This window comes from Pipistrellus hanaki (genome assembly GCF_964339955.1).
Source record: "Pipistrellus hanaki genome assembly, chromosome: 4".
Taxonomy (NCBI): Eukaryota; Metazoa; Chordata; class Mammalia; order Chiroptera; family Vespertilionidae; genus Pipistrellus; species Pipistrellus hanaki.
The window spans coordinates 36293348-36318106 of NC_140506.1; the positions used below are offsets into that span (position 1 = coordinate 36293348).

The following is a 24759-nucleotide window of genomic DNA, read 5'->3' on the forward strand; positions in this document are numbered from 1 at the left end:
AATAGGTAGTCATTAGCCTTAATCACTGATAGAGCATGTTTAGTGTGATGACATTCAGAATGGTGCAGTTAAAGCTTGATTATAGTGGTGAAGCAGTGAGGAGACAACCTAACACAAATAGAATGTGTTTAACATGTATGGTATGCAGTCCCTAAAAATAATTTTTTTTAAAGAACATTTAATGGTAGGGGAAACAGTTTGCAATATAATGGGGGGGGGGGGAAGTACACAAAACAGGACAATTTCACTTATTGTACTATATTATATATGTTAGAAAAGCTAGAAGAACAAAAGTTAAGTGATTTTTCTTTGGATGATAGAACTAAACTTCTTTTTTTTTTTTTTTTTTTTTTTTTTTTTTTAACACTGAGCATGTGTCTAGTGAGACGAAAAGATTATAAAGGGAAATAAGTTAGTTCTTATAGAACAGCTCCAGCTCTCCTAGTAGCCATGTGTCTTACAGTTCTTTTAAAATTTGCATTCCTCCTAGAGATCTGAAAATGTCAGTGATATTTCGTATTATCACAAAATTGTGCAACTATCTAATGCTAGAACATTTTTATCACCCCATAAAGAAAATGTTCTGGAATTAGAGAGTGTTGATGGTTGCACAACCTTGTGAATGAACTAAACACCACTGAATTGTACACTTGAAAAGGATGATTTTATAAAGCATGTGAATCAATATTTCAATTCAAAAAACAAAAAGAAAGAATACCCATATTCATTCACTATCACTGCCTATTCTTCCCTACCCCAGCCACACAACCATTAATCTGCTTTTTGCCTCTATAAATTGCCTGTTCTGGATATTTCATATTAATGGAATCACACTATAGGCGGTCCATTGTGACCAGCTCTTTCACTTAGCGTAGTGTTTTTGAAGTTCACCTATGCTGTAGCATGAGTCAATTATTCATTCCTCTTTCTTTATGAATAACATTTCATTGTTATATACCACATTTTATTTAGCCATCCATCAACTGATGGACATTTGAGTTGTTTCTTCTTTTTTACTATTATTAATAATTCTGCCATGAGCATTCATGTACACGTTTTTGTGTGGACATACGTTCTCAGTTCTCTTGGGTATATTCAGTGGTTTTCAACCTTTTTCATCTCATGGCACACATAATTACTAAAAGTCTGTAGCACACCAAAAATATATTTTGCCCATCTGACCAAAATATAGGTATAATTTTGATTCATTCACACTGGAATAGCTATAGTTTTGTTGGTTGTTGTCATTTTTTTATATTTGACAGTCTAAGGGGGGAAAAGGTCAGTGCCTCTGGCTAAATAGTCAGGCACTCAATGTTTTAGAAATTCTTGCTGCACACCAGTTGAAAATCACTGGTACATACCTAAAGTGGAATTAGTGGGTCAGATAATAACTCTGTGTTTAACTTTTAAGGAGTGGCCAGAATGTTTTTCTAAGTGGCTGTACCATTAACAATTTTACCAGCACAGTATGAAGTTTTCAATTTATCCATATACTAACATTTGTTATTGTCTTTTTCATTCTAGCCATTCTAACTAGTATGAAGTGGTATCACATTATACTATTGATTTGCATTAATTTCCCTGATAACCATTAATATTGAACATCTCTTCATGTGTAGATCTGATTTGTGAAAATGTCTGTTCACATCCTTTGTCCACTTTTGATTGGGGGTTTTGATCTTTTGATTTTTTTTTTAAGATGTAAGAGTTCTTTATATATTGTGGATCAAGTCCCTTATTTGATTTATGACTTGCAAATATTTTTCCCCATTCTGTAGGTTGTCTTTTTACTTTATTGATAGTGTCCTTTGAAGCATAAAGGTTTTAGTTCTTATGAAATCCAATTACTTATTTTGTCACTAGTGCTTTGGGTGTCATATCTAAGAAACCATGGCCTAATCCAGGGTAACAAAGATTTATACCTAGGTTTTCTTTCAAGAGTTTTATAGTTTTAGCGCTTAACTTAGTTACTTGATCTCTTTTGAGTTAGTTTTTGCTTATGTTATGAAGTAGGGGTCTGACTTCTTTCTTATGAACATGCCCATCCAGTTGTCCCACCAACATTTGTTGAAAAGACAACTTTTTCCTTATTGAACTATCTTGGTGGCTACCTTACAGCTTAAGAGCTAATAAGTTAAACTTTGGATAACAAACATTACAAAAACCAAGTTCAGCTGCAAGCTGGATTTCCCTAATTTGTTTAATATTCTCTATTCCCTTGTTTCTTCATGAGGGAATCATGGAAAATTAATGTTTTCAACTATGGGTGTGTCTGGTATATGTGATGGGAAGAGGTAAAGAATACCACAGTATAAAAACATTTTTATAAATTTTTTTTCCAGGATGTGATTTCACACAGAACAAAGCTGAATAAGAAAAAAAGTGGAGAAATGCAAATACTGAATAACACTGACAACCAAGGAATCAAAAGTTTGAGTAAAGAGCGGAGAAAAACACTAGAAACATATCAGCAGCTGTTTTATCTTTTACAGGTGAGAATACTTTATTTCACTACTAGAGGCCCGGTGCACGAATTTGTGCACTAGTGGGGTCCCTCAGCCTGACCAGAGGGATTAGGCTGAAACTGGATCTCCGACATCCCGCGAGCGGTCCCGGATTGCAAGAGGGTGCAGGCCAGGCAGAGGGTCACCACCAGTGCACGATCGAGACTGGGGAGGGATTGAAGGAGGGGTTCAAGGAGTGTCTGGCCCATCTCGATCAGTCCTGATTGGCTGGACCCCAGCAGCAAGCTAACCTACTGGTCGGAGCATCTGTCCCCTGGTGGTCAGTGCACATCATTGTGAGCGGTTGAGCAGCCTTAGCATATCATTAAAATATTACACTTTGATTGGTTGATCAGCCAACCAGATGACCAGACACTTAGCATATTAGGCTTTTAATATATAGGATGAGTTTTGAGTAAATACTATGTTTTCATGTTTACAATTTACAGTGGATCTTTCTCCATGCTAAAATTGGAATAGAATTTAATTTTACATGCTTTGAGAATCTGAGTACCAAGTACTATTCTAGGTTCTTTACATACATTATCTCATTCAATTCTTACTGCAGTCCTGGAAATCATTAGGAAGTAATTGCTGTTGTTATTCCCAAATTACATACGAGAAAACTGAGAGAGCCAGTAAATGGTAAAACGAGGGCTTTGGGACCCAAGTAGTTTGATTTCAGAGCCCATTATCTGCAGAAACGGAATAAATGTGATAATAATATAAGCAGATGCTGTTAACCATGAAAAAATTAAAGTAACTAGCTGAAAAACGAGTGTTTACCAGAATCAGTCTGCCCTTCTTCTGAGCAAAGAAGCAAAGAGTTTGGATTAGGGAAATAGTGTATCTTTTTATTTCATTGATTTCACAGCATTCCTCTGATCTGAATGTACAGTAATTCTCCGTTGCTTCCAGAGTGCGGGTGAGAGCCGATAAGGTGAACTGGTTATGGTTGGACTCTGGTGGACCAGTTGCTGTTTTATTTGACCATTGGGTCAGCTTATCTGCCCGACCACAAGGTCCTGAAGGAACCTGAGTAAGCGATAGTGATAGATGTAAACAAAGCCTCCCCTTCAGCAGGAAAACCTTCCCACAAGTCTTGCATCAGCGTTTCTTTCTGGAGAGTCAGGTGTTCCTCTGCATGGGCAGCTGCTGTCGGTGTGATGCCTGAATCTGTGTGTGAGGATGCCACTGACAATTAGGTGCACCCAGAACGTGTTAGTCAAACCATAAGTGAGGGATGACTAGACCCACTGAGAGAAGATATGTTAATTTTGATAGAGTTGATAATTTTCTATTTGGAATAATAGCTTGGAAAAAGAGATGTAGTGCCACAGAGGGCCACAGTGTGGCAGTATACAGGGTGGGGGGAGGACACGTTAAAACAGAATTGTCCTTGGAATCCAGGGCTTACTACCAGCCACCTTTCCAGAAAGAAAGGGGGCTCACACTCGACAGGGAAGGGTTTTTGGCTGCCTAAATCAGGTTAGTAGTTATCCATCAGGTGGAAATTTAATCTTAGATGTTTGTCATTTTTGACATCCACAAACTTCTAAGTGTATGAAGCTGCTTTGATAGAATTTGTGTCACAGGGAAAGTGAAAATTTAGTCGTTAGCCTAAGGCTTGTATTGTTTACCCTGTTAACGGAAGTGGAGGCCCGTGATTTGGAAAAGAGAAAAGACACAGGAGCATGTTTAGAATAATTCTACCAAATTTTATTCCTCCCAAAATAAAAAACTGATAGTCCCAGGACATGACCATTTGGTTATACTCAGCGAATGTGTCTTCTAATTATATATTTTCCTTCACTTTTTCTTTCTCTCCTTTGGAGACCTTAGCCCAAGATCAATGAAGAAACTATAGAATAGCCCTAGCTGGTTTGGCTCAGTGGATAGAACGTTGGCCTGAGGACTGAAGGGTCCCAGGTTCGATTCCGGTCAAGGGCATGTGCCTTGGTTGCGGGCACATCCCCAGTTGGGGGCGTGCAGGAGGCAACTGATCGATGTTTCTCTCTCTTTGATGTTTCTCTCTCACTCTTCCTTCCTCTCTGTAAAAATCAATAAAATATATTTAAAAACACACAACTATAGGATAGCAAATGGTCTGGATTTCTTGGCTTTTGGATTATGCCTTGGCTAGAATTATTAGCCACAGCAGCCAATCAGCTAGTGTAGGTTTGGTTTGTCTCTGCAGTGTGAGCCTAAAGGTAAAGTTTTTAGGGCATCTGAGAACAATGAGGAGCGGGATTCTTTAGCTTTAGAGTAACTTTCTCAATCTCATATGCTTTGCGTGGGAAAAGAATCTCTAGAGAGCTATAAAGAAACAGTTGTCATAACATTTCAGCCCATTTTTATAGGCTTGAAAGTAAATGTAGGTAGTAAAGTAAGCTAGGATTTGGATTTTCTTTAAAACACTAAAGCCAAACAAATTTATGTTGTCTCTTGATGTCCACCAGGGATTGACTCCAGGACCCCCACGGTTACCAAAATTCACAAATGCTCCAGTCTTTTATATAAAATGGGGTAGTACTTGCATATAACCTAGGCTTATCCTCCCTATTACCTTAGTCATCTTTCTATTACTTACAATACCTAAGGCAATGTAAATAGTTGTTATACTATAGACTATGGGGAATAATGACAAGACAGAAGTCTGTACCTGTTCAGACTGTATATGGCCATCATAGACCTAATTATAGAGTTACACGTCAGCAACGAAGTAATCTTTTTCCGAGTATTTTTGATCTGTGGTTGGTTGAACCCATCGATGTGGAGCCTACGGATATGGAGGGCTGACTCTCTACCATATGAAATAGTTTCCGTGTATGGAAAAACTACTTTTCTCGTCAGAAGGAAGATGACAAGGAGGAGGATTTCTCTGTAACCTAAGAACTATTTTTTCCTCCACTCATAACCTCCCTCTGGTTGGTGTAGCTACTGGAGGAAAACCATATGACTGGCGCTACACCTCACGGACTCCCGCTGAGCACTCAGGGCTCCATCTCAGTGTTTTTAAAATTCTTGTCAATATTTAAGTTGCCTTTTTTTTTTCTTTGTCAGTTTCTTCTGGCATTTCCCCCATCAACGATCCTGACCTCCGCCTCTTTCTTGAGCCTACCTGCTTCACGCCTTAGTTCTCGTTCCTTGTAAAGCATTAATGGCCATCCCCACTGTCTTCACATTCAAACATACCCTTTTCTTTTCATTTTTAGTCTCAGAATAAAGGGTGTTTCCTTTTATTCATTCACCGCTTCTTCCAGGACAGTCTCTCTGGCTGGGCCTTTGGTCCATGTTTACCAGTCTTTTCGGATACCAGATTCTATCTGCCACCCCCTCTCTCTTCTGTGTTTCGAAAAATAAACATTCATGTGGGACTCAAAATGGGTAACAGTGTTAAGTATATATGTTTCATTTAATACATCACATAGTATATAAAATTTAAATCCTCTCATAACTTTCTAATATAACTTCCTATAGTATCACTATGATTACTATTAAGATTAGCTGATAACTTTTAAAGCCTTATTTTGTGCCAGATACTCTTCTATGTGCTGTGTACACATTAAATCAATGACAGGGAACTGGGTACTCTTCTCTGACTTAATAATATATTAACATACAGATTTTAGGTTATTTTTTTCCCCTCTCTCTCTTGTCTTAGACCAATCCTTTATACCTGGCTAAGCTGATTTTCCAGATGCCACAGAACAAGTCCACTAAATTCATGGATACCGTGATTTTCACACTATACAACTACGCTTCCAATCAGCGAGAAGAATATCTGCTCCTCAAGCTTTTTAAAACCGCTCTGGAAGAAGAAGTAAAGTATGTATATAAATAATTCTTATACGTTATTTATACCTATTAAATATATTGAGTTTCTTAGGAAATTTATACATCCTTAAAGGTTACACAGGTACAACTTTCCCCCACCAGTGATATATTTTCTAATGCTAAACTAACTTTTGATTCTATACAACTGAAAATCAAAAGCTTTTATGAAAGTCAGTAAGAAAATTTAACTTAATTAGAATTATGTGAGTAATAAAGCCACAAGATGAGGATCTCTGATAAATAAGTTTGTTTCTTTTGCTGTTTCCTCTTCCCACCTTTGACTTAAGTTCCCTTCTTACTGGAACTTAAGCTTATTTGCTAACTTGTTTTCTGGCTCAGTAAATGTAAAAAAAAAAAAAAAAAAGTGTAGGTAGCTATAATGAATAGACAGAAAATAATAATAACATCCCCTTCCCCCCCCCAAAAAAAAAAAAAAAAAAACCTGAGGAATGCCCTTAGCCAACTATTTGGACCTTAACTTTCTTCTTGACTTCTTGACACCTGAAGCATATTAGCTAGGCCCTCTGCCCTCAGGTTACCTATAAACCAGCACAAGAAATAGAATTAATGAGAAATAGTAAGGCTGTGCCAGAGAATAAGGTAAGAACTAAATGAATGAAGCACACAGTGTAACATCAGAGGGATGGTAAGAAGTTTCAATTAGTCGTGTTGATAAATATATTATGGAAGAGGAGGTAGTTGACCCAAAGCCTTGAAGAATATCTATAGTTTTATAAGAAGAAATGGAAAAAGGAAATAGGGCACAGTGATGATAGAAGCAGAATGGTCGAGGTACAAGAAAAGGAAGATTAGTCTCATCAAGATGTGACTTAATTAGTGACTATCAAAAAATGAAGCTGGAAAGACAGGTGGAGCCAGACCATGGAAGACAGGACAAGACCACCTGCTGAGCCTCTTCCTACTCCCCGGGAAGCTATAAGGTTTTGGAGAAGGGATGTGGACACATTGGGTGTAGAAGACTGACCAGCTGGCCATATATGAACAGGATGAATTGGAGCTACACAGATCAGGGAATGAGAAGGCGAAAGGTAGTTTGTGCTTTTAACATACTCAGTAGGACATGTGGATAAAAATATCCAGCAGAAAACTGGAAATTCAAGACTTAACTCCCAGGAAAGAGATGGGGAATAGATATCAGATCAAAGGATAGGCTCCAAAGATATGGTCATGGCAGTTGTGCTTGAACGAGATCTGAGGAGATAATATGTAGAAGGTGAAAGAAAACAAGTCAAGGGTGGGAAGAGGAGACAGCAAAAGAAACAAAAGGGATGACTACTAAGACCCTGGCACTCTGAGACCCTAAAGGGAAAGCTGGTAGAAAAGGGAGGCAGTGGTCAGTGGGGAGGAGGGGGAGAGGTTGCCCAGAGATGGAAGGGAGGAGAGAGGGAAGGCCAGAGAGCTGCCAATCAGAAATAAAGAAGATTTCACCGAGACCAGTTTGGCTCGGTGGATAGAGTGTCAGCCTGCAGACTGAAGGGTCCCAGGTTCGATTCTGGTCAAGGGCATGTACCTTGGTTGTGGGCACATCCCCAGTAGGGGGTGTGCAGGAGGCAGCTGGTTGATGATTCTCTCTCATCGATGTTTCTATCTATCCCTCTCCCTTTCTCTCTGTGAAAAATCAATGAAATATATAAATATTTTTAAAAGATTTCTCTCAGCCTGTGATGGAGCCAGAAGCCACATAGCCTAGACTTTGAGTGGGACTTAAAGAAGTGGAGATACCTCATTCAGTCAAGAAAGTTATTTTTAAAATTTGGTAACTAGAGAGGGCACAGTACTTGTACAGTGTGCCCCAGTGTTATCAGCCTTGGTGCATTTTCCATTCCTTTCTGCCTCCTAGATTGAAATTATTGCAGAGAACCTATTTTTAAATCCTTACATTTCTCAAATAAGAAATGTTCATCTTCCAAATGGCAGCTTACTTTTAAATCATACTACCTTTGATCGTCAGTGGAGAAAGATATAACCCGAGGAAGCCCCGCCTGCCAGAGAGAATAGACATTGATAGAGAATATAACGCTATCACAGAGGCAAACCATTTTGCTTTGGGTTGGGCTTTTTTTAGATCGAAGGTGGACCAGGTGCAGGACATCGTTACCGGGAACCCTACGGTCATCAAGATGGTCGTCAGCTTCAACAGAGGCGCCCGTGGGCAGAACACGCTGCGCCAGCTCCTGGCGCCGGTGGTGAAGGAGATCCTGGAGGACAGCTCGCTGGTCATCAACACGAACCCCGTGGAGGTGTACAAGGCCTGGGTGAACCAGCTAGAAACACAGACCGGAGAAGCCAGGTACCAAAGCCCGGAAGATGTCGTTTTCCAGTCATGTTTCATGATCATTTCCACAGGTGTAGGACATATGTATTCTCAAACACTGTCAAGCTCTGTTAAAAGAGCAAAACGTACTGTACAAATTCCATTCAGTCCAAGATGTTACCTCCCTTTAACGTACGGTGCAGGTCACATTCTCAGAGTACTGCTCATCTTGATCGTCCATGTTGTAAAATTTCAGTACCAGTTAATCCCCAGAGCCACAACCTCCGTAATTCTCTCCCTTGGTTACTCTTTGTGTTTCTGAACTAGAGTTAGTAATGGCACCTCTGACAATACGTACCTTTTTAGATTTACCAAGTGAGTAACTTGAACGTGTAAGCATCAACAGGCCAGGTGGAGTTGGCTTGTAGATGGTTGTTTTTTAGATCTAAGTAATCCCAGTTTTTTATTACCTGCCAAAGGACGCCTTGTGAACTCATGAAGAGATGCACGGAGAACTCTGGTTGTTCAGCATTTGCAATTACAAATAGCAGCATTTGTAACTGCAAACGTTGGGCAAAATCAAAATATTTAGCTTTGGGGAATTTGTTAAATAAATGTTTGCATACCATGATGGAGCAGTCACTAACTATTTAGCGTCATGGTATAGAAATCTGTTTATTGGCATGGGAAAATGTTGACAATTTAGTTTTCTGCTGCAGTGAAGCACAGTAACTCGTTTTCTTTCAAAGGAAATACTTGTATGCACACAAAAATACACACAAACTGCACTGTACCCATGAGTGTGTGAGGCCCTTATACAGACATGCATAGATGGAGGACCCAGAAAACTGTGGACTAAGATATGAAAAGTGGATATCTATAAATTGGTGGGGGTTTTTTTTCTTGTTAGATTATATGCAGTTCTTTTCTGTAAAAGAATTTTTTAAAAGAGGAAGGTTAGCTGGGTCTGCCAGTTTCTGTGCCAGAAGAGCTCTGAGGGAGAGCCCGAGTGCCCCTGCTCCCCTGCTGGCAGAGGACCGTGGGGGCATGTGCGGCTTCCCCTCCCTTAGCAAACCTTTTGTCCCTGGAGTCCGTGGGCAAAGTCCAGTTCACTGTATAAAGTTTAACTATAGGATCAACTTGGCAAGGATACAAATGCTTGTACCTATGCCGCATAACATTGCAAGCCCTTGTGTTTTCAGCAACCTGCCTTACGATGTGACTGCAGAACAGGCTCTCACATACCCAGAAGTGAAAAGCAAGCTGGATGCATCCAACGAGAGCCTGCGCAGGGTCACCGACAAAGTCCTGAATTCCATCATTTCCTCCCTTGACCTACTGCCGTAAGTTCCGTGATGTGGCAACCTTAGCATTCTTTGCTAAAAGCCCTTGAAATAATACATAAAATAAACCCCAGTCGTAAAGATAGGAATTTTCTTTCATGTTTATTGTTTTAAACATTTGCCTACATTTGCATTTTAAATTCATAACTATTCTCCAAAGAGGAAAGTATGCAAACCGGTATTCAGTTACTATCATCCATGGGAGTCCTGTGATTCCGTTACCATCTCATGTTATGTTTAATTTTAGGACAATGCTCAGCTTTCGTTGACTGGAACAACTGCTGTGTATTCCTTTCTCACTTGGGTTTTTTTTTTTTTCCATTACTTTCTTTTGTCATCTGTTTTACATGTAGTTATGGATTGAGATATATAGCCAAAGTACTGAAGAATTCAATCCATGAGAAATTTCCTGATGCAACAGAAGATGAGCTATTAAAGGTAGATGTTCAAGGGTAATCTCACTGTAGCTTCTCTTGGGGGTATGAGCCAAAATTACCAGCCCACCATTTTGTAAGATTTTTTTTCATCTTCTATGATTATTTATAATAAGCTGCAGGTCTACTTCTAACAGCTATTATAATTATTGATTATGCTGAGGTTAACTTGGATATCTTACACATTATTGACATTCTTTATATTCGATCATTTGGGGGGCGGGGGGGGACAGTAGTATATTTTTCACCAAAAATAATTTTGTTATCTCTATTAATGTGTGATTATATTCACTACCTTTATTTAACTCCTTGTATTAGAAAATAGTTTGTTTTCTTGGGAAATGTCAATCAATATTTACTTTAGAAAAAACCAAACCCTTGAGTTTTCTCTCTTAAATTAGTCTTCTCCATCACTCCAGATTGTTGGGAACCTCCTGTACTATCGGTACATGAACCCAGCTATCGTAGCTCCAGACGGCTTTGATATCATCGACATGACAGCCGGTGGCCAGATCAATTCTGACCAGAGGAGAAACTTGGGGACAGTGGCCAAGGTCCTTCAGCATGCGGCCTCCAACAAGCTGTTTGAAGGAGAGAATGATGAGCATCTCGCATCTACAAACAATTATTTATCAGAGACATATCAGAAGTTCAGGTGAGAGGGGTCCCTTTGGAGAAACTTGCAAAGCGGTGCAAAAGCATGATGTATGTTCTGTGTTCAGAGCTGGAGTTGGGGGACAGGAACCTCAGGCTGCACGGACTTCTCCAAGTGAGCACTGAGGGAAGAAGAGGGACAAGCAGGCGGGTCACTTCTGTCTGTGCTCCCCATCCCACCTCCGGAGCCCTTGTCACATTGAATTGTCCCTCTGTGTGTGATTTTTACATATTGAAAAAGATAAAATATTTACTCTTTGGTGGTATGTGATAGGCTTATAGTAGTTAGAATTAAAAATAAAAATAGGTTAAGGGTTTTGTTTTTAAGAACTTGTTCAATCAGGAGAAACTTGCTTTATCTGCATCAAACAACAAGTAGGAAACTGAGTGGTTGCTTTGAATGGTTGGGGAGGTCCAGCTTTTGTGCTTGGGAGGGTCAAGTGTGTGGATGTGTTCTGGTCTAGACTCGAGCCTTTCCTAATTACTTATTCACTGAAGCCTATTGACTTTCAAAGCAGCTCCAGAGCACATCTCTGGTTATTCCACAGGGACATGAAAGGAGTGAGTTTAGCAGGAAGAGTCCCTCACGTGATGCTCTCTGGGGAAGCATGTTCATCTTAGCCTTCAGTTTTCTCTTGTCTACCATTCATTCAGAGAAGCATGACGTAACTGTGGCCTATTCCATTCCTCACCTGGAAAATTATAACTTCCTGTTTGTGTTCTGGGCTAATGATTTATCTCCTGACAACCATCGTTTGTGATTATTGATCTCTATTTGGAATTTGTGGCCTCCTATTAAAAACATCCCCCAAATCCTCCTACTACCAGACGTCTTGATTTCTCAAGCTGCTAAGTTTAGGTCTTCTCACTGAAAAAATAACATCCACTTCCCTGCAAACCCTTACCTGCTGTTGCAGCCTCCTCCCTCTACTTCTTTTTTTCCCCCCTCAGATTATTCCTATTAACCATCTAGGTCCCCAACTCTTCAAAAGCCTCCCCTCACCTCTTAAACTCCTCTGTTTTTCTCTCTGCCTCTAATACTTATCTCTATGTACTTCAGCAACTCGTGATAAATTATAGACAAAAATGTGCAGAAGGTCAGTTGTCAGATGGGAACAGGCGCCTGCCCACCCCAGCATGGCTGCCTGCCAGGTACCTCCCCCAGCCTTTGGGTGGGAAGGCAGAAGTCAGTTCTTATGCACAAAAGCCTGGGGCACCCTTAGGATATACACCAAGGATCCTGTGAGGCATCTGAAACATTTACAGCTTTATAGAATAGAACACCTACTCTCTGCATATAAGCCTAAGCAGTGGTCACGGACAACGGGATGGGGGGGAAAAGAGGTGGCATACATGGAGAGGGGTTTGGGATGGGAATGGGGGGGTGAGGACAATTATGTGACACCATAATCAATAAAGAAATTTAATTAATTAATTAATTAATTTTTAAAAAGAACACCTACTCTCTCTGTGCAGAGGAGCACTCCAAAACCGTGATGCCAGCACACCTGGCTTTCTTGCTCTCTCTGCCTAGACTTCCTATAGCTTAAAATAGCAGACATTTGAGGGTCTGAGTTCTGGAGGAATGGGGCACTGTGTGCAGTTGTGTGTCTATCCTTAATAGTATTTCCATTAGCCACAACTGTTGTTTGGATCAACTGAGTAGAGAAAATTTAACTCAAGTTTTTGTCAAATTGATAACTGAAGCTCTAAAGGGTTGTTAGAGTATTGAAGGTCTAGGAGCTTGTGCATTTAAAGTAGCAAATTTGACCCAGCTGGTATGGCTCAGTGGTTGAGCATCAACCTATGAACCAGGAGGTCATCATGGTTCGATTCCTGATCAGGGCACATGCCCAGGTTGTGGGCTTGATCCCCAGTGTGGGGCATGAAGGAGGTAGCCAATCAATGATTCTCTCCCATCATTGATGCTTCTATCGCTCTCTCCCTCTGCCTTCCTCTCTGAAATCAATAAAAGTATATTTAAAATTAATAATAAAGTAGCAAATTTGGTTGTTTTTTGAATTGTTTTCTGTAGGGAGTCTTGATTCTTAGATTAAGGAACTATAGACTTCATATTTTTGTTTAAATTTTAGGGCCATTTTTAAAAATAATACATATTAAATGACCTGCCCATAATTTGATTTTTTCCCCATTTTTTTATTAAGGTATTATATGTGTACATACCTTACCAATCTCCCCCCACACTCCCATACATGCCCTTTCTCCCCAGAGTTTTGCGTCCATTGGTTATGCTTATATGCATGCATACAAGTCCTTTGGTTGATCTCTTATCTCCCTACCATAACTTGATTATATTGAGTCAATAACAGGGCCGGTCTCAGGATCTGGGTTAAACATCCAGATACATGGACCCTGACTCTGCTTCCACAGTCAGGAGCCGGCCTGGAAGATGCTGAAACCACTACCCACCCCACTCCCGCCAGAAGAACAAAGAATTAGTCACCATTCAAGATTTTCTCACTACTTATGAGACTGTTTAACTTAGAGATTTGACTATCTTAAGACTTTTCTTTTCTTTGGTAGGAAATATTTCCAAGAAGCATGTGATGTCCCCGAGCCAGAAGAAAAGTTTAATATGGATAAATACACAGACGTGGTGACAGTCAGCAAACCAGTCATTTATATTTCAATCGAAGAAATCATCAACACGCATTCAGTAAGTGGGGTTAGAAAAGGCTCTGAGTCCAGACATCTGTGTCTTGAAAATGCTTCGTCTTTCTACAGGGCTTCTGTACGCATGTGTGAATGTTTGTGTTCTTAATTCTAAGAAACCTTTGATTTTATTCCCTGACTCTTAGGCATTAGTAAAACTCCTTCTCCCAAGAAAAAATTACTCTTTGCAAAATCAGATTGTGAATGTGCTGTGTAAGCCCTGAGCAGGGGCAGGCCCTGATATTTTTCCCCACCCACTAAGGCCATGCTGCCTGCACTCCCATATACTGTCTCTCTCCCTTTTAGGAATCCTCTCAGCTTTTCCAGTAATCCTATGTGAAAATGAGAATGTTTTCTCTATTCTAATTTTGGACATACAGAGGAAACAGACAGACTGCTAAAGTTAGGGACAAAAAGACACCCACAATAGCCACCTACAAAGAATCATTTCTATTGTTCTGGAAACCCTCATTTCTTAGAAATGGCAGTTATAGTCTGTGCTGTGTCATAATGTCTCCATCTGGTTCTGCCTGTGTATTAAGTGCCTGTGGGGGCAGGGCAGTAAAGAGAGGTTAAGCATTGAGAGGGTTTGGTGAGGGGTTGATATTTTCTTTTGCCTTTTTAAAGACAAGTTTGGCCTTATTTCCTGGAAAATCTAAGGTTCTTACAAGGTAACCTTTTCAAGATTAGTTTGCACCTTGCCACTCCAAGCCAAGCTGTGGAGATGTGTTCCAAATGGGCCCCAGACCTTCAGGTCAGAACCTGCCTTCTCACAAGATCCCAGGTGGATGAGGTTCACACTGAAGGTCAAGAAGCCATGGTTGAGGATACACCCAACTTCGGATGCTACACACAACTAGGAGGAAAACGTAACAAACACACACTTGTTGGAGTCCTACTCCTGCCCCCATCAAACAAGATACGCTAACGAGTCGCAACATCAGCTGCTCAAAATGCAGTCTTTACTATTAAGCTCCTCTAAGAAACTAAAGCTTGGCCACAGGTTTGGAAGAAAGATTGGATCTACTTTTGCTTTCCCTTTTTCAGAGTTAGAGCAGGAGACTTCCTCGACATTTCAACAAGCTCTCCATAAAAACTGTGAGTGACCCCAAACCAGGGCAGGTCCGAGTGGCCAGCTGAAGGAGTGAGTTGGTTGATTAAATGAGGAGGCTGTGCAAAAGTGACTTCCTAATGAGCAAGTAGACTCATTCCTATTTGAGCAGCATCCCATGTGTCTATTTCTCGATAGATGATCCACCTCAAAGAAAATGTCCACATGGTGGCGCACTTTTCTGAGGGCACCGCCCTCCTGCAGAAAGTGTTGGGAGTTCTCTTTTAGAGTGAGGGATGGATTCTTTCCCAAGGACAGCAGAGAGAAAACTGTTCGTGTATTCATTTGGGCTGTTCCTTTTTAAGGGGAAATGGTCCGTTCCCTTTTGTGGTCAAAAATTGAAAACAGAATCCAGTCCTGGGAAACACAGCTCGTGACCAGAGTCCCTCCATGTGTTAGTCTGGAAGCAGACATAATAGCGTGGGAGTGATGTACTTTCGGAGAAAGACTATCCTGTTTACTGTCTGTCTCAAGTGAGGAGGTGTCCACAGGCAGACACAAGCACACAGCAATGTGACGTGCCAAGCCTGTGGCCACTTGCCTGACCCTTATTCTCTAAAGAACATGTATACAACCCCAAAATAAGCTCTTCCATGGGACATTTTTGGGCAATTTTTGTGTTCTGTAAATATCAGGATAGAAGGAATAAGCTGGCCCCCCTTCCAGGGACAGTAGCCAGATCGCCTGTCCTGTATCGTCAGAAGACAAGAACACAAATTCCTCCATCTTGCTTATTTTGTTCTTGTCTCTAACTTGTCTTTCCCCCCCAAAAAAAAATATCCTATGTATGGTCCTTCCACATTTTACTATGTCTTTATGTTGCCTCTATTATTTATATAATGTCTTTCTTTAAATCAACTCACCTTTTTTAACATAAAATATATATCCTTGCTTTAAAACAAAATACCTCTAACTAGATATAATGGGACAACTATCATGCCTCACCATAAACAGAAACTTTAAAAGTAAATAAATATAATGAAAACGGAGGAGTTAGGTATCGTTGCTTCCTTACAGCCATGTACCTTGAGACCTCCTCTCCCTTTCTTAAAAATTCAGTTAGCAAGTGTCACTAAATGGTAAGAAAAGCTTGGCATTACACAGACACTGTGTCCCCGCTGATCCTAAAGATTAGAAGAGAATCAAAAAGGAAGTAAGGCGTTGTGGGACTGGCATAAAGATAGACATACCCGTCAGTGGGATGGAACTGAGTCTAGAAATAAACCTTCAAATGTACAGTCCATTTTGTTTTCAACAAGGGACTAAAACAGTTCAGTGGGAAAATAATAGTCTTCAACATACGGTGCTGGGCAACTGGAAATCTGCATGCCCAGAATGAAGTCAGACCCCTTCCTTCAACCCTACTCAGAAATGAACTCAAAATGGATCAGAGCCCAGCCGGTATGGTTCAGTGGTTGAACATTGACCTATGAACCAGGAGGACACAATTCGGTCCCCAGTCAGGGCATATGCCCAGGTTGTGGGCTCAATCCCTAGTAGAGGGCCTGCAGGAGGCAACCAATCAATAGATGTTTCTATCTGTCTCTTCCTTCCTCTCTGTCTAAAAATCAATAAAAATATATTTTTTTAATGGGCAAATGATGTGAATAGAGACTTTTCCAAGGAAGATATTTAGGCATATCTTGCATTATTGCACATTTTTACAAATTGAAGGCAAGACCCTCCACCAGTGAAAAGATTGCAACTCACTTTATTGTAATGCTCTCTTTATTGTGGTGGTCTGGACCTGAACTACAATCTCTGAGGTATGCCTGTGGTCGTGGTCAATAAGCCCATGAAAAGGTGCTCAAAATCGTTAGTCATCAGATAATGTGAATCACAACCACAGTGAGATATCAACTTCACAGCCACTAGGATGGCTAGACTAAAATCAGGTAATAACAAGGATGTGGAATAATTGAAACCCTCATATACTGCTGGTAGAAGTATAAGATGGTACGGCCATTTTGGAAACCAGTTTGGCAATTCCCAAATATTAAACACGGAGTTACTATACGATGAGCAATTCTCATAGGTACGAACTCAAGAAAAATGAAAACAGGTTCACGCAAAAACTTATACATTCATGTTCATAGTATCATTATTCATAGTAGACAAAACATGGAAACAAATGACAATCAGCAGGTGAATGATGTGTGATATCTCTATATAATGGAATACTGTTTATTCAGCCATAAAGAGGAACGCAGTACTGATTTACGCTACAACCTGGATGAACCTTGAAGTCATCGTGCTCAGTGAAAGAAGCCAGTACAAAAGGCCACAGATTGTATGATTTCATCCCCATGAAGCAGCCAGAACAGCCAAATCTAGAGAGACAGATAGTAGATGAATGGTTTCCAGGGGAATGGGGAAATGGAGAGTGACTGCTAATGGGTAGTTTCTTTTTGAGTGATGAAATGTTCTGAAATTAGATAGTGGTGATGGTTGCATGATTTTTTGAATATACTAACAATCATCACATCATACATTTAATGTGATGATATGCTAATGATATCTAAATAAAGCTTTTAAAAACAGATTGAAAATGGAAAAGATGAATTTTATCATTATGATTCAGTTTTATAAGATAGTTATGCAAGGAATTACTTTCTAACACCAGGGGTACAAGTCCCATACTTTGGAAACATTGTTTTAACTTAATTCTAAATAGAAACAAAAACAGCTGTGCTGTTCTTCAGTTTTCCCCTCCAATGCTGCTCCTCCTCCAAGTTAAGAATGTTTCTTCTAAGACTTGGCAAAACACCCAGCAGTGTTCCTCACCTTTGCTCTTTTTGGAGGGGGATGGTGAAAGGGAGAACCAGCTGGTATGCCTAGGTCTCAGGCCAAAGAACCATATGGGCATTTCTGCCATCCCTACCGGTGAAAGATCTTCAGTGCCATTCAGATTAAAATAGCCAATAGTGGTTTTTTGTTTTTTGGGTTTTTTTTCTATATTTTTATTGATTTCAGAAAGAGGGAGAAAGAGATTGAAACAGCAGTGATGAAAGGGAATCATCAAGCAGCTGCCTCCTCACGCCCCCTAACTGGGGATTAAGCCGGCCACCTGGGCCTATGTCGGGACCAGAATCAAACTGTTGACCTCCTGGTTCATGGATCTAGCTCAACCACTGAGCCACACAAGCCCGACAATAGCGGTGATTTTTTTCAAAAGTAGCTGTAGTGTTTGGTTATTGCATAATTCTTCTCTAAAAAGATATGGAAGTGCCCTTCCAGTTGGCTACCAGTGTTAACCAACTTGACTCATTTTAGAGCGTTTTTCCCCAACTGAGACTTTTTCTGTGAAGGAATGGAGCACTGGAAGAAGGCTGCTTCTCATCAGGTCTTGCTGAAAGGGGTTTTATGAGCACCTTTCACAAAGCTACAATTTTTTTTACAAGAAATAGACACTTCCCTCTAAGATAAAATAAGAACTGTACTTCTCTGTGGTCTCTAATTTTAATAAATGTCAGACTTGTAATTAAGATTCAAACAATATCAGAATAAAATTATCATGAAAAACTGGAAACTGTATGCATATGGTATCAGCTAAGGATTTACTTGTGTGTGTGTGTTGCTTTCTCTGTGCAGCTCCTGTTGGAACACCAGGATGCGATTGCACCTGAAAAGAATGACTTACTGAATGAACTGTTGGACTTGCTGGGAGAAGTACCGACTGTGGAATCTTTTCTTGGTAAGAGCTTCTCTCTTCTACTTATTCTCTGGCTTATCTTTAGTAGTTTGGTTCGTTGGTTGATTCATTGTCTTTCCTATCCCTAGATCAAAAGTTTTTTTGGAATTTATCACCTAAGCTTATTTAAAGAATAATAAGTACACTAGCTACTTCCTACATTAAAGATTCTATAACTTGCAGTGTCCTATAGTATAAAACACTTGGATATTCTTGAAGATAAGTTCTAAGTACATGATAAATAATATCTGTCAACCTATTTCATAAAGGAAGAAAAGAGTCAAATTTTATTAGAAATTTCTTGCTGTGCTCTCAAAATCTCTAAGGATTTTGTTAACAATTCTCCCTTTTAGTAATTTTTCATATTTTGAATATCTATGCCCCATGTTGTTTTAACTTAAAATTGAAGTTTTGTGTGTGTTTTTTAATCTTCACCCGAGAATATATTTAGAAGAGAGGAAGGAGAGAGAGAAACATCCATATGAGAAACATCAGTTGGTTGCATCCAGTACAGCCGGGAATCAAAACTACAACCTAGGAATGTGCCCTGACCTGGACGAACCAGCAACCTTTTGGTGCATGGGATAATGCTCCAGCCAGCTGAGCCACCTGGATAAGGCAAAATCAAAGACTTTTTAAAATATATTTTTATTGATTTCAGAGAGGTAGAGAAAGTTAGAAAGATCATTGATGACAGAGAATCATGGATTGGCTGCCTCCTGCACACCCCACACTGGAGATTGAGCCTGCAACCCAGGCGTGTGCCCCAACCAGGAATCGAAATGGGACCTCCTGGTTCATAGGTCAACGTTCAACCAGTGAGCCATGACAGCCACGCAAAATCAAAGACTTTTTTTAAAAAAAAAACAAACATATTTTATTGATTTTTTGCAGAGAGGAAGGGAGAGGGATAGAGAGTTAGAAACATCGATGAGAGAGAATCATCGATCAGCTGCCTCTTGCACACCCCCTACTGAGGATGTACCCGCAACCATGGTACATGCCCTTGACCGGAATCGAACCCGGGATCCTTCGGTTCGCAGGCCCACGCTCTATCCACTGAGCCAAACCTGTTTCGGCTAAATCAAAGACTTTTAAAAGCCACTTTAAGGGTATTGGGATGTGGGTTTTTTATGAAGACTATGACCTCCTGTCTTACTATTGAGCCTACCTTTCCCATGGAACCTTTATCTTACATTGCTGGCGCACCATCATAATGAGTGAATTGGAAGAATAACAATTTTTTTTTTTCTGCAGGGGAAGGAGCCATTGATCCCAATGACCCTAACAAGGCAAATACACTAAACCAGCTCTCAAAGACTGAGATTTCCCTTTCCTTGACAAGCAAGTACGACTTAGGGGATGGTGAAGGTATTGATGGCCAAAGCCTCATGATAAAGTAAGTTTGGGGCTTAAAGGCATATGTTCCCAATTATGCATCTTAAAACCTGCAAATTCAAACAAGGCTAAATCCCCAGATCATTTAAAAACGTCTGCATATTGAAATGCATTATATTTACCAATCAAACAATTAACCAAACAAATGACAGTAGACTATAATTTCAGAGGGAACCAAATATTATAATAGTGTATAAATCCTCTCTTGTTTTTTACTTGTTCTTATTGTAATGTGATTATTTTCCTTTAAGAAATGACGTTATTAACTCAGCCTGTAAAAGTCTTTAGCTATCCCAAGGGAAATATCTGTTTCAGAGTGGTCAGAAGATTAGTGAGGAAATACCTTGAACTGAATTTGATTTGTGGTATAAAATAGTTATGTAAAAGGCACACACATGATATGACCTAATGCCATCATCTGATTTATTAGCCTTTTCTATTACACTGGATACACTTATCAGCTTTGACTTAATTTTTACCTTACTCACCACTCCCAAAGATTTCAGATGAAGCATTCAATTTATAAATAATAGGGTATTCTTTCCCTCAATGCCTCCTAGATATTCCATACCAGTTGCGTACCACAGAGTAAGAAAGAATGAGATCCCTGATGGCAGCATAAATTCAAACATCATAAAACCAGGAATACTTGCTCACCAAACAATACATTCTTTAAGAACTCACATAAACCAAAGGATGTGTGTTTGCACATTTGAACAGTGGCATGTTGCGGTGAGATGGAGCATGGACGTGGAAATGGAGACAAAAGAAATAAGTGTGTCTTTAAAATAATACTTCACACATACTTCCAAGCTACATGCCCTGAGTTCTGAGGTTGTTTTCACTTGACAGGAGCTTCTATTCTGCCCCTGACATGCTTCAGACAGCACTCATTCCCAGTTGATTCCCCCCCCCCCGCCCAGATATTTAGACCATGACCGTAAAAGCTTACCTACTCGGTTTGCCGTGTTTTGATGTGCGCTGCTTCTATTACACTTACTTATTTTATCCTCCGATCACCTAAGGCTCTATTCATTCATGTAGCCAATATCTGAGTACCGATGCTGTGTCCACAGCACTGGGCTTGATGCTGGGATACAGCAGTGAGCAAGCCGGGACAGGTCCCTGCCCTCCAGAGCCGGAAGTCTGATGGTGGAGGGCACAACTCAGCTGTAGGACAGAGGACAAGATGCAGGACTCATACATAACCTTGGCCTCGGAGAACTGAGTGCAGCTCCTTTAGACTACTGACCAGCCAGGCAGGTTAAATTTGTGCAGCCAGGACACAGGGCAGAGCAGAAAAGGGGGAAATGGTGCAGTCTACTCCCTGGGTTCCTCTGAGCAAGTGCCAGTTAGAAAGGTAACTGGAAATACAGATTGTGTGTTTCCGCCATGCAAATTAAATTAGGTCAAGTATCCTATGATCTCATAAGCTTTGTGCTTAGAAACAATGCAAAGACTTTTTTTTTTTCATAATTGGTTTTGGCTGCTATCCGAACATCATTTTCTAAATGTGCTCAGTGAAAGGTCTGCATTAATGAATGTAAATCACAATTTCGATAGTCTAAAATATTAAATAATTTAAATATCATGTGTTCATGCTTATTTCTGAATGTGAGTCCCATGGTTCTGCCAGTTTTGGGGATTCACATTTTTAAAAGCAAAACTAAACAGCCAGGCCCATCTGCCTTGGCCATTGTCCTGGGCATTGTCCCGCTTGCCCCAGTCCTAGAGTGGTTCCCTCCCAGCTCCCCATTGTGTGCTGAAAACAGTCAGTCTGCCCCTTTAATATCCATGCTAAATAGAGCCAGCCGGTGGTTTTATTTCAAGATTCTTTTGGCTACTTGGGATTCTTTGCAATTCTTATAATTCCATGTGAATTATAGAATCTTTTCCATTTATACAAAAAAAAAAAAAAGCTGTTGGGCCAGTGTCTTAATAGACTTGATAATTCACTGCTCTCACAGACCTATGGGGTCTAGAGAGCCTTCCTTTGGGCAGGCTTCAAGATCCTGCTGTTGGCATGCTCCACTAAATAGCCCCATGATCAATGAGAACATCAGCTTGAAGATTGACCAATTAGCTGTCCCTGAAAGTGGAATTTGGGTATTGCCCAAAGATTCAGAGTTAGCTCCAGAGGTTAGGCAAGCCTTACTTCCAAATACATTATTCTTTCAGTATATGTTTTTAAATCTTGCTACTACTGGATAATTATAAAATGTGTCATTGGCAGGGAGCTTGAAGACCTTCTATTCTGAGTCTGTATCTTTGAGGTGAGGAAGTTTAAAGTCTAAAATTCTAAGAAGCAAGTAGCTAGTCCCTGACAGGCTTTAAATTCATATCATATATCATTGAAATTCCATTAACATACACTTTGAAGTGGTGATTTATGGGGATGATTTTTCCAAGCTAATAAGCCAAATTCCTAACTCAAACATACAATGTAGTTTTTGAGACCCTTCATTAGAGAACCAAATTTAACTGAAATCTGACAGCACCTTCAGAAATTACTATGAAGTAGATAATCATGGAATGTAAATAGTTGGAACGTGAAAAAATCTGGCTTTTCTCTATCAAAAATTATTTTGCTGCCTTGTTAAATGAGTTGTGTTTTCACCTTTAGAAATGACCTCTTATGATTAATTACAAAATCACTAGCTTTCCAGTCATGAGAAACTCATATTCTTGGGAGTCTCTACAGTAGCAGAATTTGAGGCATTGTTAATCCTTATGCCTGTAAATTTAATTCCATGCTAGTTTCATAGTTCTTACTAATTAAATGAGGATGAAAATGATAATGATAGCAAATAACCTGTACAGGGACTGTCCTATAGATATAGATGGATAATAGCATACATAATATAATATATATATATATATATATATATATATATATATATATATAATGACATTTATCTCATATAATACTCTCAACATCTCCAAGAAATAGAGGTTATTAACTATATTTTACAGATGAGGAAATGAGGCACAGAACAGACAAAAAACCCTTTTCTAGGGAGTGTGGCTAGTCAGTGGATCATAGATTCAGACTTAAAAGATCTTAAATCTTCCAGGGACCATTTTCTTGATCACCAGGTTTTACAACTTGTGGCCCGTTGTACTCTCAAGAATCTTAGAGGAAATGTTGAGAGCAATAGCAGAGCAATTATTGCATACCTGATGCTGGGGCATCTTTCCAGGCCAAAGAGAAGGAGTGACTGACAGACGTGAGGGACATGAAGGCATGTAATCGGAGCAGCAAGAAACATTTTATTTGTCTTCCTTCTGTATGTCTATGGAATAGGGAGCCCTGGTGTGGGTGCCTGCCATTTTGTCAGAGCTACCAAGCATGTTGATAGGAAAAGAATTAGGAAAAACAAAACAAAACAAAACAAAAACCTGGAATTACAGCTTCAAACTCTCACTTATTAGCCATGGGGCTCAGAGCCAGTCACCTGACTCTCAGTGTCCTCAGCCACCAATCAGAGAAGAGGGGAGAGGGAGGAAGGGCTCTGGTGAGCAAATGAAGTCATGCATTCACACCTTATAAATTAGAAAGAAAAAAAACCCCATCCAATTGTAAATCTCATTATAACTTATGATTCATCTTAAAATATGTGATCCGTATGGACTTTGTTATTAAGCTTCTTTTTCTACAGAAGTATGTGTTTAAGTAGAAGGAAATATTTGTGGTTTTTAATCATACTTAGCTGTCTGAGTGCTTAAGTTGTCATCTCTTAAGAATGTTTCCCAGCACATGATTCTGTTCAGGCATCCATCATCCCAGCCGAGAGCTTCCCTTGCTTTGGGTCCAATGAGAGCTAAGGTGATATTTGAAGTTGGGTGATCAAATGTGTAATCATGTTATTAGAAGTTTAAGCAACTGGAAATGTTCCTTAGCTTCCACAGCACAAGTTTCTTTTCCACCTGGGGTACACTGTCAGGCAGATGGCGGAAGGGGAGGCTCAGAAGTGCTACTGGTCAGAGTGTAATAACAGATGCTGTGTGAGGGGAATGGCCAAACCTAAGGGGCCACGCCAGTTTACGAGCGTCATGTAGACTTACTTACTGACAGTGGGATGTGAGCACAGCTATGATGAATAAGCAGCCTGGTGTGTGTGTGTGTGTGTGTGTGTGTGTCTATGTGTCTTTCTGTCTCTTTCTCCCCTTCCTCTCTCTTCCTCTCACTTCCTTCTTCTTCCCCTTCCCCCCTCTTTCTTTCTCTTTCCCTAATTCTTCCTCAGAGCTAATACCTTCCCATTCAGATAGGGCGCCAGAGCCCTTGGCTTTATCAGCCTGTCTTACATGTTGTTTGGAGTCCCGGGGCCAGTACTCTAACCAGATGATTTATGCTGGTCAGACCATATTGGGAATATTGTGTTTGCATTGGCAAACTGAAATGTGAGCAGAACTATGAACTCTCTTTAAATTCAGTTGTGAAGGGCTTAACATACTGAGGGGTTGCACTCGGGAAAAGAAAAGTGGTGGCAAAGGGGATGGGGGCACCGTCTGGCACCTCTCTGGGGGGCGAGGAGGGGTGAGGAAAGGAAGCTCAGCTTGTTGTTTTCCCAACTTTCAGAAACCACCGGCCCTCTCAGGTCCTCGTCGCCTTATTTGTCAAACCAGGGGTTAGACTATCTCCCAAGGTGCCCCCTGGGCGGAAGTCCTGTGCCTGACCAGGTCCAGGGAGTGGACACCACGGGAAGGCAGGCCTCAGAGGGCTGCCCGTTTAAGAGGGGAGTGAGCGTTCCAATGCTTCAGTCGCCAAAGAAATGGAATGTGAGCCACGCAACTGACTTTAAATTTCCCAGAAGCTGCGTTTTTAAAAGAAACAGA

At 40.3% G+C, this 24759-nt stretch overlaps 1 protein-coding gene across 2 annotated transcripts in view; it reads left to right on the top strand.

The window, feature by feature from the left end:
- IQGAP2 (IQ motif containing GTPase activating protein 2) overlaps positions 1-24759 on the top strand; it is a 254590-nt gene that overhangs the window by 215151 nt on the left and 14680 nt on the right. For both annotated transcript variants that reach the window (XM_084881260.1, XM_084881261.1), the window contains 9 exons: positions 2346-2495; positions 6172-6335; positions 8431-8655; positions 9822-9962; positions 10316-10400; positions 10816-11051; positions 13595-13727; positions 18426-18528; positions 19783-19924. In XM_084881260.1, coding sequence (XP_084737386.1) covers positions 2346-2495; positions 6172-6335; positions 8431-8655; positions 9822-9962; positions 10316-10400; positions 10816-11051; positions 13595-13727; positions 18426-18528; positions 19783-19924 — 1379 coding nt within the window. The remainder of the gene's footprint in view (positions 1-2345; positions 2496-6171; positions 6336-8430; positions 8656-9821; positions 9963-10315; positions 10401-10815; positions 11052-13594; positions 13728-18425; positions 18529-19782; positions 19925-24759) is intronic.